Genomic DNA, 15,156 nt, shown 5'->3' with positions numbered 1-15,156 from the left:
TATTATTCATATCTATCTATCTAGATATAGATAGATATAGATATAGATATAGATATAGATATAGATATAGATACAGATATAGATATAGATATAGATATAGATAGATTAGATTAGATTAGATTAGATTAGATTAGATTAGGTTAGATTAGTTTTCATTCGTTTCATTTTCAATTTTCCTTTTAGTTTTCAGTCCAATCTGTCATTAACTGAACATAAACCCAGTGTGTCCATCCACTGTCATTGATCCAACTCCATGGGTTTTACTGGTGAATCAATGTTGTAGAAGACGACAGTGTTTCCACGGTAACTACGGAGCCTCTGAACGTCCAAATGGGTCATATCTGATGACCATGAAAGACAAAGAACTGTATTTTACATCAATTATTTACATGTATTGATAGGATTAGTGGATCAACAGGTATTAAATAGTTTAGTTCAGTAGGTGGTTTTGGTCGCCGGTGGATGTTTGGGTCTTTACGGGTTAAAAGTATCATTGTGCGTTTTCAAAGTTTCTTAGTGTATCTACATCTGAGTTATCAAAGGAAGGTTTAGTCAAATAAGGCCGACACAGAGGACACTTGAAGGACTCATTCAGTTGACGGGAGCGTAGATGGTTCCCTTCATTTCTCGTCTTCGATGCTGACTAAGCACCGTTACTCAGCGCTACGACACGGTTACTCCATCGGACGAACAGGCTGACAGCAGCAGCAGAACCTCCCGTTTCTCCTTAGTTTGTGAATTTGTGCTTGACAAGTTCCTGAGCCGTGCTAAGCTGACACCGTCACAGTGTAAAGCAGACACAAACCCAGCCTACGTCCTGCTGAGCCACCCAGGATTTTTTGCACTTCAGCTGAGCGGTGTACGTTTTCCTTTTGCAGATGCTGGGACTGCATTTGAAGAGGCCCTGATAGAAAACCCTCTCAGCCTCGGGCACAGAATTCCAACTTACCCTAAAAATTTACACAATTTCTTGCCGCAACTCATTAAGTCGACTGTCGTGACCCGTTTCATCAGGTTGGATGGACAGATCTGTTTACAGACTGATATTCTTTTACTTATATCTGGGTGCTTCTATGAAACTGGTCCCTACAAACAGGACAGAGGGGCTGAAAATTAAAATTCAAACCAGATGTCGACTAATGTTACGGAGCGAGTTTGGAAGCATTTCGGGTCTATTTTCAGAATAAATATTTCCTGAGATAAAAGACAAACTATTTTTCAGATAAAACACATTTTTAGATTATTTTTATTCAAAAATCCGCATATAACACGGTAAAAAAGGACACGAAAATGACACGCTGCTATTTTTTCGCATTTCTTTTTATTCCCACTACAGTTGTGGAAAAAATTATTAGACCACCCTTATTTCTTCAGTTTCCTGTTCATTTTAATGCTTGGTCCAACTAAAGGTCCATTGGTTTGGACAAATATAATAATAACAACAAAAACAGCTCATAACAGTTTAATTAGCTGATATCTATCCATTTAACATGTTTTCTGGATAAAAACCAAAATCACTTCAGTTCTTACATCAATATCTATGGCATTATACTGACAAAACAGTGCTTTTAGACATTCCATGTTTTCTTTTCTGTCTGTTTTAATCACATGATACACACAGGAGTTAGGACTGGATTACATAACCATTGTTTTTGATGACTTTTGTTGGTCTAATAATTTTTTCCACAACTGTAATTATGCAAGGCAGAGTGTTTCGCAAAATCCCTCGCGATTTATTTGTGTTTAACTGGGCAGGTTCCATATATAACGCGAGTGGACACGATGGGTTACACGCGAAACCTCGAATGAGACTGAGATTCATGAAAAACCCACATGTCTGGATTAGAAAAACCACTAGGATCGACACATTTAACACAGTGTCTTTATTTATCGTCTATATAAGACCATTTACACACGTTTTCAGATAAAATGCACTGACACCTAGGTCGTTTTTCATGTCCATATTTGGGTCCCAATATTTAACTAAAAATTTGTTAATTTTGGGATGGCTCAAAGCAGGAGTATAATTTTTTTTTTGCATTTATCTGAGGTCATCATTAGGTTCATCCTGGGGGGAAATATGTCTACATTTACCTTTTATTATTGGGTCTAAAAATTTGGAAAAGTCGCAGATACCAAAATGAACGCAGTGTCATAGAAGCACCCAAATGTATTTTCGGACTGCTTCCTTCTTCTTTGCTTAATTTGATCGTACCTTTACTGATCTCCTTGAAGGCTACTGATGATACGTTTAAAGGTAGAGTGTGAATTTCTATCAGATTATACAGTTGCAATTCAACATCTTCAACCCTCCCAGTGATTTTAAGGATTTATCAATTAAAGTTTTTCCAAATATTTAGATTCTGCTTTGGATGACTTATATATACACGAGTGGAGTTATACTTAAAATCAGCACGGAAAATGTTCAGCGTAGTGTTTGTGTTTAACAGTATAGTTCCAGTCACAGTTATTCAACCCCTATGATCTATGTTGTTTTTCCAGCTTTCTGACAGTTTTTTTTATGGGCGTAAGTGGAGTTGAAACATAATTAAGCCTTTGGGAGCTCAATAATGATCCTTCATTTGCTTCATCTGTGATGCATATATAAACTCCACCCATGATGAAAAGACAAAAGCGCCTCCGCAGAAGCTTAGAGTAGGAGATTATTTCGTCACACCTGAAGGGCGTTGGGTATAAGAAGATTTCCGAAAAATTTAACAATCCTTGAGACAACATTGGAAGCATTAGAAGGAAGTGTAAAACTTATGAAACAGCGGCAAACCTGCCTGACTGCGGAAGAAAACCAATTTCATCAAAGGCCTTTAGCAACTTTATCAGGGCAACTAAGAGGAACCCCCATGTGACTGAAATACACCTAGAGGAAGACCTGATGAAGGCTGGCACAAGTGCTTCATAGGCAACTATAAGACATGCAACATCAAAGGTCGATTAGAATGTGCCAGAAGGAACTTTGGTAACACTACAGGGTTCTGAGAGACAGATCTACGGACTGATGAAACTGAACTGGAACTATCTGGACCGATGGTATGTCTGGCATTCTGAAAGGCCAGAAGAATATCATCCCCACGGTTACAAACGGAGGTGGGGCTGTTTTTCTGCGGCAGGTACTGGTAACCTTGATCTGGTATCATTCAGGCCATTTTACAGAATGAACTGCCTTCTGTTGACAAATCAAACCTCATGGTCATTAGACTTTCCAACAAGACAATGATCCCAAGGACACCTCCAACCAACCGATGCTTTTTCTGTTCCACGGCAAGAACTTTTACTTTACCAGCAACTATGAAAAAATTATGCATTTCCACTGAAATTAAACTGATAAAAAACTTTCCCTGAATAAAGTTCCTAGTTGGGGGACTGGACTTCAGATTCTCCAGAATTCGTGGGGGTGGGGCTGTGTGCTGAAGAACGCTGATTGGTGGAACACACTTGCAGCGTTCCACACTTACATTCACCTACAATGTTTAGTCAAGTGGCATCTGCGAACTTGTTGATTCCTTTTCTACAAGATTTACTTTGTTTGTGTTTTGGAAAATGGAGCGAAAGAAGAGAGGCTACAAGAACTGGACGACAATGACGACTATTTGATGAATACAGTCTTTCGAGTGTTTTAAGTCGATCTTTTGAGTGTATTCGTCTTGCTTCTACAAGTGCATTTTAATAATCCATCTATTCGTATGCGTATTCAGCAAATACTGTCACAACAGACTGGAACTCGTCAAATGTACTTGTCAAATATGCTCCAAAGAAATTCAGAAGGACTTTGAGTCAGCAACTTGAAATGATTGAGCCTCATTTGAATACATTTTCCGCACCTTTAAGGTGGAAATGCAAACCACGCAGATTACCAGGAATCTTTTTACCCAGGTAAATAAGGCTACATTCAGACTGCAGGCAAATGTGGCCCAAACCCGATTTTTTTTTTCTCCATATGTGACCTGTATTCGATCTGTTAAAGACAGTTTGAACCGCACGGATCCAATTTTTTCAAATCCGAACCAGGCCACTTTCAAATGTGGTCCTAAATCTGATACTTATCTGGTATTTTGCATTTATCCGACTTTTACGTCATTGAAATGCGACAAACGTCACACTTCTGCATCCCAGGAGTTTTACTTACGTATATTGCGTGGTCACGTATTACGTCAGGACCTCTTTTGCGAATGCGGGTCATGTCAGGGTCAGATTCAGCTCATACTCAAAACTGATAGAAGTCGGATTTGATGTGTAATATGAATGAGCACACACAAAAAAAATTGATTTCACCAAAATTGTGAATGAAGACCTGCTGTCTGAACGTAGCCTAAGATCCTGGTAATTAAAGTTCCTGGGAATCTGGTGCAAAAGGGGCTAAAGATCCTGGAATATCCTTGAGTTGCCTTCTCCATCGCCACATTTAAATCCGATTGAAAGTCTTTGGTGGGTTTAAAGGAGGCACCACGGAAGCCTTCAAACACCACTGAGCTCCAGGTTTTTGCACCTGAAGAATGGGCAAAGATTCCGATCAGGAGGTGTACGAATCCTGTCAGCACTAACTGGAAACGTTAGTTCTAAGTTACAAGTTGTCAGAAGTTGGGTATGCCGGTGGAACACGTCTGGATAGTATGCCGAGAGTCTTTTGACAATTAACAGCCCTGCATGAGGTTTCACCGAGATAAAACAAATTTAGTTGGCAAATGTGTCACACCAGACCATAGATATAAAAGAGAGACAGAAATCTATTTAGGAAAAACCTGCACTGAAACATGGATAAAGTAGTTCCACTGTCACATTCTTCATCAATGGGAGGATTACTAGGCTATCGACACTTTTGACAGAACTGAACGTAATCAAGATGACATAAATTTACTAAAAATAATTACAAAATTTGAAACGGACTAACTTAGATTCTTTGGTATGGTATCATAGCTGCTGCACAAGTGATCATTCAGGTTTGGTCCTTTGAAGATGACAGTGCAATAACATCTAATGCTAACATTTCTGACCTCTGCTTTTATACCTATGGTCCAGACACCATGGATCCAAACGTGAAACCCATCAGGAAGACTACCATTTGGATTTGAATACACAATGTTTGCAGCCATGATGGACTTTTGTGTTGTAACAAAATTCTCCTATAGAATCAACCTGAGGAACTTCGAAATCAGGTCAGTTTTCCAGACCTTTGAGATGAAAAGCTTTTAAAAAGGATTTCTCACCAGAAGCTGATCAATAGCGCTCCTACAAAATCAAGCCCCTGCATTTATATTTAAGTAGTAAAAACTCTGCCAGGCACATGTATCAGGTCCAGATGCACAAACAGATTCTCTTAGAGCCACAAGTCATGTCAGGAAGTCTATCATTTTGATTTAAATATGGATCTTTCACCAAATCAATCTTTTTTTTTTTTTTTTTTGCCATTTTGAGCCACTGTTCTACCATGAGATGATATATTAATTGATGGGATTTCTCTGGTGCCACATAATGGACACAAGGAAGTGATAATTTTCTCATCTGAAGAAGATCCAACCAGAAGACAAGATTCCTTAACTTCTTAAAAAGTTCAATATTTTTTCTTCCCTATTAAACTACATGGAACTAGAGTGCTACTTTTGGGCTACCTACATATATCATATCTATCGTATCTTCTGTTGGACATGCTGTTATGGTCTTTTAGCCATCATTAGGTCAATTTAAAACTTCGAATGATTCATTCATTCATCCATTTATGCATTCATTCATTCATTCATTCATCGAGCTACGTCCTCTTTTACCCAGGCATTCTGTAGTTATGTTTCCATTGGTATAAACTGTACTAATATTATTCATATATCTGCATTAGTCGGTTGTTTTTCTTCTTTGCCCTTGGTTTCAATCTTTTGTCTTTATCAGCGCATTCATGTTCCACAGTTTTATATTTGATTTATCTGTTAAATCAACTTTAAATACAGTCTGTCATTTGATTCTTCTAAGGAGAAAGTGTGAGCTCAAGTAAATTATGATTTATATTACAAATTGTGTCTGTCTTTTCTCTGTAAGGGAAGAGTCCCTCTGCATTCCTAAACCCTGTTGTTCCATCCTCTTAAGGCCCTGGTTGACCCACACTTCAGTGGTTGAACCCTTCTAAATCCATCCCACCTTCAGTCTTCTTCCATCTCATCTTGTGCCGATGTTCTTGTACTGGCACAGCAGCAGGTTCCTGAATGTCTTTTTGAAGGTAGCGTTGCACAGGGCGTAACAAGCTGGGTTGACGGTAGAGTTGACGTAACACAGCCAGTAGCCGATAGCCCAAACAGTGTCCGGGACGCACGACTGGCAAAAGGTTGAAATCAACACCATGACATTATACGGTGTCCATGTGATGATAAAAGCCAGTAGGATGGCAAAGATAGTCTTGGTCACCTACAGAAAGAGGAAAGACACAGGACAGGAAATGAACAGATGTACAGGAATCAGATTACTTTAGTCAGATGATAGTGGCATAAAATCAGTTTACCAAAAGTTACAAAATGCCCACAGAAGTTAATTTGTCTGCTATTTTTTCTGTCAATGACATGCTATTATTGGATACTGTAGACCTGGGGTGTCAAACATAAGGCCTGTGGGCCAAAACTGGGCCGCCAAAGGGTCCAGTCCTACCCCTGGGATGAATTTGCAAATGTCAAGGGTGTCAAAGTCATTTTAGTTCAAGGGACACATACAGTTCAATGTAATCTCAAGTGGGTCGGACCAGTAAAATATAAGTTATTTCCTATAAAGTTGGAATAATTTCATTTTCAGACTCATTCCTCTTTTCAGTCCAACAGTCTGAAGGGTTCGATGGACTATCGGTATTAGCTATCGTCTGTCCGTAAACAATTTTTCAAGAATCTTTTTTCTCTGATACCCTCAGTCAGAATGACTTGATATTTGTTGTGGAACTTCTGTGGGGTAAGGTCTACCAAGTTTGTTCAAAGAATTGGGAAATATTGATTTTTTTAATTTTTAAAAACCCCATTGGTTTATAATGGGACACATTTCAAAGTTCTATAACTTGAAAACAGTTGAAGATATTGATATAGTTACTATTGGCAATAGATAGGAGGTCACATATGGGCTTTCATTTGGTGCCATGACCTTTGACCTTGAGTGACTTTGAAAGGTCAAATTTATGTCAATTTATGTCTTTAAATATGCCGCTGAACTACAGGACCCTTGGACCTATTTTTAGTCCTATTCAGTCACCTTTGACCTTTGAGTCCCAGTTGGAATAAATCACATTGTCACAATCATTTCATGAGGTACAAACATTTTAATCCCACTTTATGGCCAACAGTGTAAAAGCACAAAAAGCTATAAATAATGACTAATCTAAAATTTCTCCTTGGTTTAATGCAAAATAAAAACAGGTTCAAGGGTCCTGTAGTCCAACGGCATATTTAAAGACATTAACTGACATTTGTTTGACCTTTCAAGGTCACTCAAGGTCAAAGGTCATAGCACCAAATCAAAGCCCATATGTGACTTCCTATCTATTGCCAATAGTAATTATATCACTATCTTCAACTGTTTTCAAGCACTTTGAAATGTGTCCCATTATAAACCAATGAGGATTTTTACTATTTCAAAAATTCATTAAAAAATTCAAAAATCAATATTTCTCAATTATCTGATCAAACTTGCTAGACCTTACCCCAAGGAACCTCTGCTATGAATTTTAATTTATTCTGGCTGATGGTTTTGGAGAAGTTTCTTGAAAATTGTTTACAGACGGACGATGGACAACAGCTGATACCAATAGTCCATCAGACCTTCAGGTCGTTCAACTAAAAGTAAAGTTACATGATGATAATGTTTACATTTACAAACTATCCTTCCACAAAAAATCTGAGAAACCTGAACAAATATGAACAATCTCAAATGTCTTCAGATATATTTTAACAATATAACGAAGCATAGTATTGTTAAAAGGGCACAGACTTCAGGTTGTTCACGGATAGTTTGGAATTATAACCACATCAATAATAATTCGTCATCGTGTTTAGAGTGTACTGTTTAATTTCAAAATACAACAGATTTATTTTTAAGACATTTTCATATCCAAGTTCATCATTTTACTTCAAAAGCACTCTGTAAGTATTTGTCATAAAATGCTTTTTGTGTGTATTTGCGATTCTCTCGTCATGGAATGCGCATTAATCACCACTCTTTCTGGGAGTTGCCCTTCCGTTACATTCGTCTCATGCAGTGGCTGACTTACTTTCTTTTCTCTGGCGGCCATCTGTCTTTTCCTCTTCACTTGACTTCTGGCAATACTAGCGAACTTTCTTGCCACAGTCCGAGGACGGTTGATTGGAATCGAATGCCTCTCGGCTCCCTCCACAGGTGGGACGATCTCTATTGCTGTAACGCATTCATCCCCAGCCTGCTTGGTTACGATCTTTATCTTGGACCATCTTGATGCAGGGTTCACCTTGGCCGTCGCAGGATTAGTTACTGTTGTGGTAACCGGTGCGGAATTTGGTGCAGCCTGAAATCAAGTCAACAAAGTTTTCTTAGATGCCTTTGTGGGGTTGGAGAACTGTGGGCGCAATGGTCGCAAAGATCATTGACTGCTCCGTTAAGCATTTACTATAGAAATACACTGACACCACCAAATCAGTTAATCAATCATCAAACAAACATTCACGTATGCGATCACATGTTGATATAGAAGTCAAATTCTAGTATTTCTTTTCCACGTGTTCATGGTGTAATGTGTGAAGTCCATGTACTGGTGAAACTGTATGGAATCCCATATCTGTCACATGGGAGTTTGTTCCAAAACCATGTTCCTAATTGTCATTGCATGTGAAATTCTTGTGTTTTTTTTCTGTAAAGGATGATTGACAAATTGGCTGTTGTGTGAGAGAAACAGAAAAGAATGCAAAAGATAAGACATTTTCCAAGAGCTTTCTCATTAACCCTTTAAACTCTAAGCCTAAAATGGTCCGCCTGGACTTTTTTTCTTATTTTGACTGTAAAAAGGTCAGAAAATATGTTGTGAATGAGTCTGTTTGCTCATTTTTCCAGAGCACTTTTTTTCCCCAGATCTTTCAAAATCTAGCAATCATTTACAATTTACTACATGTTATAATTCTGATAAATCGGCTTCTTCTCCAGCTTCTAGTAAAGGCGTGAGTGAAGTTCCCGTAATGACCCAATAAAGCAGTGCTTTTCAACCTTGGGGTCACCTGGGATTTCTAGTGATTGATAAAAATAAAAAAAGATTACTAATAAAAAATATTTTTTAATGATTCAATATATATTTCATTATAACAAAAAAACACCACACACTTTTCCTAATAAAAATCCAGTACAAATAAATTGCAGGATATGATATCTGAGAGGGCATATCTCTCCAACAGGTGGGGGTTTGACCGGGGGAGCCTCGTTGGTACTGCAGGACGGTGGCTTTGCCTGCATGGACCGGTCCATGTTTAAAGAGGCTGCCACCAAAAATAACTGGATAGATGTGGATGTGGAAGCACAGGCTCCAGTCATAAATGTCTGGAGTACGTCTGCGTCGGTAAAACCTTCACTGTCAGCAGCTGATAAACTTTTTTGTAATGACTTCGATGTAAAATTGGTACCAGAGTGAGTTAGAACCTCCCTAGGTAGTCGTACTCTGGAGAATAGTTGTAAAAGGCAATTAGCAACATTCCTAGCTTTAATTGATATCAGAGGAAAAGCCTGAGGTTGCGATACAGATTACCATAATATAACCAAGGCCACGGGAGATGTCCTCTAAAGGTCCCACTGTGCCCACGACGACTCCCTTAAAAGGTGTTTCCATTATTGCCAAAGGTTATACCTGGGCCCTTCCAACATCTGGATAAAGATGCTCCTCCCCATGGAATACAACTTATGCAGGTCTTATCCTTAGTCCACCTGTCCCTCAGCACCAGCACCAGTACAGGTACCACCAGGGATGGGAATCGATAAGAATTTAACGATTTCGATTCCATTATTGATTCTCTTATCGATTGTCATTGAGTACAAACGGGTGTGTTTGCATCAACTGTCTTATATTTCTATCTCTGCACAGAAATATAACATGTACAGTATGCACAAATAATAATAACAGATGACGCCGGGCCTGGTTCGGGGGGGGGGGGGGGGGGGGGGGGGGTACCGTTTTCACATGTCTCCTGCAGTTGTGCATCTCATTTTCCTTTTCCCTACCTTCAGAAACTTTTATTTGACTGTGCAGGATGCTTGTTGCCCCCCCCTGAACTGGGCCCAGATGACACCCTGGTGTTTGTTTTGTCGCTAGTTTCACAAGCGTCACTAAGTAGTGTATCAAACAAGTTACAAGTGACCCTGGAGTCATCTTTTCACAGGAAATATAGTCAGACTTTGGAGCGCTTCTGCCTTGGCTACGTTCTGAACCAAAACCATGCAGTGTGACATCACCACGCATGTGCAACGAAGGGAGAATTGATAAGCAGAACCGTTAAGCAGGCAGGCAAACAATTCCAAGGAATTGAGCTACTGGGAACCAGTTCTCAAAAAGAACTGGTTCTCCATTCCCATCCCTTGGTACCACAGACTGGAATCCCCCAGCGTCTAAAAGTGCAGTTGTACATTCACTATGAACCCTATAAAGCCATCTGGATCATATTTGTTACACCAGGATCTGAGACTTTTATCTTATTCACTGTTGCCACTTCATTTCATATCCTTGGAATTTGGCATTTTTCTGTGTAAATCCTGTATTTTCCTACATTTAATTCACTGATCATATAGATGTTCATTAAAGCTCAGAGTAAATTCAAAGGTTATTAAATCAAATTGACTTTTTCAGCAGAATATATGATTAACTGAACATAAATCAAGGGTGTCCTACTTGTGGAATTACTTGTTTTTTTCAGCATCAGATGAGATATTGAACTGGAGAATGAAGAACAATAATAGTCACGTATGTGACGCCAACACTAACCTCAGAGGTTACCTGACTGTTGGTGGCCTCCTTTGGTTCTGAGGGGGGAATGAAAGCTGTGGATGAATCATTGGAGCTCTCTTTTTCCTCCTAGATAGATAGATAGATAGATAGATAGATAGATAGATACAGGACTCACAAAGGTATAATATATATATGTATATGTATATCATCTATATCTATGTATTAGTGGTGGAACAGTACCTGTGCTCGTTATCATCCAGAATTTGTTTACCTGGTAAAAGAATTCACGACAAATCTGTGTGGTTTGTGTTTCGACTTTAAAGTTCCTGGAAATGTATTTAAATGAGGCTCAGCTGTTTCAAGTCGCTGACTCGGAGTCCTGCTGAATTTGTTTTGAACGTATTCTGCAAATACGTTCAACGAGGTCCAGGTTTATTATCCAGAGCGTATTTGATGGACAGACAGATTATTATAATGCACTTGAAGGAGTTACATGAATAAACTGGCCTAATCATCCATTGGAGAATTTACTTTAATAATTTATAGTTCTTGAAGTTTCACTTTACATGTCATTAAAGCTGATCCTGTTTACATAGAAGACAGATAGTTTTTGCTTACTGTACTGAAAATGAACCAAGCCTTAAACTAAGGTACCAAACTGAGATTTTTGTTCTTCTGTTCCACCACTAATATGTATGTGTATATATTTGTGTTGTGTATATTGCGGACCCACCTGTGTGAGTCCTGGACTGGGCTGAGCTGGTTGCTGAGGTTGAACTGGTTTGGGTTCGTCCACTTTGCCGTTCTTCACAGCGTCCACTGCAGTGGTGGTTGAGTCGAGGCTTAATTTGGGACTGGAGCGAGGACTGGCTTGAGGACTGTTTTCGTTGTTATTGTTCTGCTTTAACAAATGACTCTTCATTAAACTGGGAGCTCTGCGAGAGTGAAAGAAACACAAACAAACAATGAGAGTAAATATGAAGGTGGGCTGGTGGTGGAGTGTGAAACATGTCAAAAAGTAAGAAGGAGTCAGATGGAGTTTACAGGATGTGAATGAAGTCATCTAACCCTGACCTGTCCTCGTCCTACAAAAAATTATTTAAATCTAACCATTAGTCGCATTTTACAGTACAGACTCAAGGAGATAAAACCAGTGATAAAGTCTTCAAAGGTTAAAGGAAATTTAAGAGAAAAAAAAACAGTTGTTGGCCCATGGATGTCACAATTTTGATGATTTGAGCCTAGTATTGAATTAAAATACTGAGTGTGATTTTTTACAGTGTACTGTGTATCTGTTTATATCAGTTTTAGTATATCTTGTATTTATTCTTACTTTACTAGTTTTAGTATATCTTGCATTTGAATCTGCAGATTTGTACAGCATTTTGGGCACTTTGCGTGGTTTTAAATATGCTAAATAAATAAACCGACCTTGACCTAGTAATGATTGTAACTTTTTATTTATATAGACTATTTCAAAGGACTATAAATGGGTTTTTTCCAGTATCTTGTGACTCAGAGACTTCAAATCTAAGTACAAATACACTGCCTGATCCAAACAAAGACATCCCTGCCTGGGTTTAACTTAGTGATTAATGTTTCAGCTGATGGATAAAGCGAGTACCGACTCATTTCTTAAACAACCATGTTGGAAAATGGAAAAGATGGTACTGGTGAGAATTTTTTGGCCTTCATTAAACAAAGAAAACAACTAAAGAGATCGCTGAAGCTATTAAAAATTAAAACCTGGAAGGACAATAGTGACCATCTTTGTGGTGGCAGGAATAAAATCTGAATGACTGTGATCAGACATGACTCTAAATAACTGATTAAAAAATCTAAAGTACAACTCACACCTCTGTATAATTTTGGTCTAAACAGCCGTATGGGGTCAATGTTACTGAGGTACACGGTGTATGAAGTACACTGTGTGAGTATTCTGAATGGTCAGGTTTTACTGATAGTATTACTGTAGTATTGGTAATAGACCAGGGGGGACACTGGCTCTGACTGGTCGAATGTATATGGATCTTTGACTTCAGTGTTAATGCATTAGTCGGACGTTAATGTGAGTTTAGACATGAAGTGTTGAACCTGGTGTTCAACTGTTGTACATGATGGGGTGACTTGTTGTTTGGGATAACAACGCAAAACAGTTGGAATCCACTGGACAAATTCTGATCAATAATTTATCGGTGAATCAGGTACACCATAGCAGACTGTGCAACATCTGAACATCTGAATCCCTACTTACAGGTCGTTACCTTCTTAAAATAATGGACTGTCATCGTTTTCAAGTTTTTTAAAAAACAGAAAAAAGTCAACCACATATATGAGTAGGTGATTTTTTTTCAACCAACCAACACATCAACCAACCAGCCAACCAACCAGCCAACCAACCAACCGACTGACCAACCAACGATCCAACCAACCAATCAACCGACCTACCAACCAACCGACCAACCAACTCACCAACCAACCAACCCACCCACCCACCAGCCAGCCAACTGACCAACCAACCAACCCACCCACCCGCCAACCAACCAACCCACCCACCCGCCAACCAACCAACCAGCCCGCCCGCCCGCCCGCCCGCCAACCAACCAACCAACCAACCCACCCGCCCACCAACCAACCAACCAACCCACCCGCCCACCAACCAACCAACCAACCAACCAACCCACCCACCCGCCAGCCGACCAACCGACCGACTGACCGACCAACCAACCGACCAAACAACCAACCACCCCACCAACCAACCAACCAACTAATCCACCAACCAACCATCCAACCAACCCACCCACCCACCTGCCAGCCAACCGACTGACCGACCAACCAACCAACCAACCAACCGATAAATTAATCAAATGTTATTTATATAGCGCTACATCATAGCAAAAGTTATCCAGTGACACTATATTTAGAGCTGGTCTAAACCAGACTCTTACTAACCCCACTTAAATAAAGCACTTAATACATTTTTTTTAAATTAAAGTTATGACTTAGACCATTATTTTAAGCAGGTGACAGTATTGTACAAAAAGTGTGATAACATGATGAACAAAAGCTGTAGATCTGAACTCTGATCCTCATTTAAACGATAAACCTCTTCATAATAGATGTTTATATTTTATTTTACATGTTTGTCTTTCATTCGTAGGTATACAATACAATATTTATGCTTACTTTACGCCCTTCTTTTCTTTCTTTTCTGTTTTGTGTTTCGAGACTCTGCTCCTGGAGGCCAGGGAGATGTGGATGTACAGAACAGTCATGATAATGACTGGAAGATAAAATGCTGCTATGGCTGTCCCAAATGTTGCCACAGGGTTAGACAGGAACTGTGGAAAGAAGACAAAAGAAAGAAAGAAGCCTGTAAATATACATGGTACGAAAAAGCAACAGTCAGTTTCTAATGCCTGGAACACACTGAGGGCCTCACCACGGTGGTGGCCCCTTTTCCACCTACATTCCCAGGAACTTTTATTACCAGGAACTTATTACCTGGGTAAAAGTATTCCAGGTAATCTGCATGGTTTGTGTTTCCACCTCAAAGTTCGTGGAAATGCATTCATATCAGGTTTGGTTTTTTCAAGTTGGCGACTGCTCAAACTCCTGCTGAACTTCTATTGAGCGTATTCGACAATATGTTCAACGAGGTCCAGGCTGTTTTGATCGTATTTGCTGAATATGATCTTTAACGTATTCGACGGACAGACAGATGATAGTAATGTAGGACACAAAGACACTCAACAGATCATATTTGTCAAACGGACATGGTCGTCATCCATTTCTCGTAGCTTCTCTTCTTTTACATCATTTTCCAAATGATCAAAACATAAATGAAGTGGAGCTTACAGAAATGGAATACACCAGTTTGCAGACTCATTAGCTTCAGCGGGTCAACGTAAAGCCTCCTACAAACTCAACAAGAACACAGATATTTCTTCTTATTCCCAGGGCAGAAAAAAATTACATCATTTTTTTCTTGCAGTTTGTTTTTGACGAATCATCCGGACAGAACTTTTTTCTCATGCTGTGTCTGACCACTATTACGTGACTGCTCAGAAATTTGAAGTGGGTGTGGTTAATGCATAAAAGCAGACGACCTCCCAGGAGTTCTGCACTTGAGTTTCTTATGAAGTATGAAATGTCCTAACTGGAACAAACTTTGGTTTTGCTCTAGCCACCTCGAGAAAATCTCTCTGTTCTTGCCAGTTTAAGTGTGGAAT

The 15,156-nt window shown here is 39.3% G+C and overlaps 1 protein-coding gene across 1 annotated transcript in view; it reads right to left on the bottom strand.

Moving 5' to 3' along the window:
* Positions 1 to 5,382: 5,382 nt before the first annotated feature.
* The window catches only part of LOC115432288 (muscarinic acetylcholine receptor M4-like), a 53,737-nt gene continuing 43,963 nt past the window's right edge, over positions 5,383 to 15,156 (bottom strand). The window contains exons 3-7 of the mRNA XM_030153184.1: positions 14,111 to 14,265; positions 11,658 to 11,859; positions 10,961 to 11,050; positions 8,240 to 8,509; positions 5,383 to 6,402 (exon numbers count right to left, since the gene is read on the bottom strand). Coding sequence (XP_030009044.1) covers positions 6,157 to 6,402; positions 8,240 to 8,509; positions 10,961 to 11,050; positions 11,658 to 11,859; positions 14,111 to 14,265 — 963 coding nt within the window. The 3' untranslated portion in view covers positions 5,383 to 6,156. The remainder of the gene's footprint in view (positions 6,403 to 8,239; positions 8,510 to 10,960; positions 11,051 to 11,657; positions 11,860 to 14,110; positions 14,266 to 15,156) is intronic.

Source organism: Sphaeramia orbicularis, chromosome 2 (assembly GCF_902148855.1).
Source record: "Sphaeramia orbicularis chromosome 2, fSphaOr1.1, whole genome shotgun sequence".
NCBI classification, from domain to species: Eukaryota; Metazoa; Chordata; class Actinopteri; order Kurtiformes; family Apogonidae; genus Sphaeramia; species Sphaeramia orbicularis.
The sequence above is the reverse complement of the archived record's forward strand: the minus strand, read 5'-3'. Positions and strand labels throughout refer to the sequence as shown.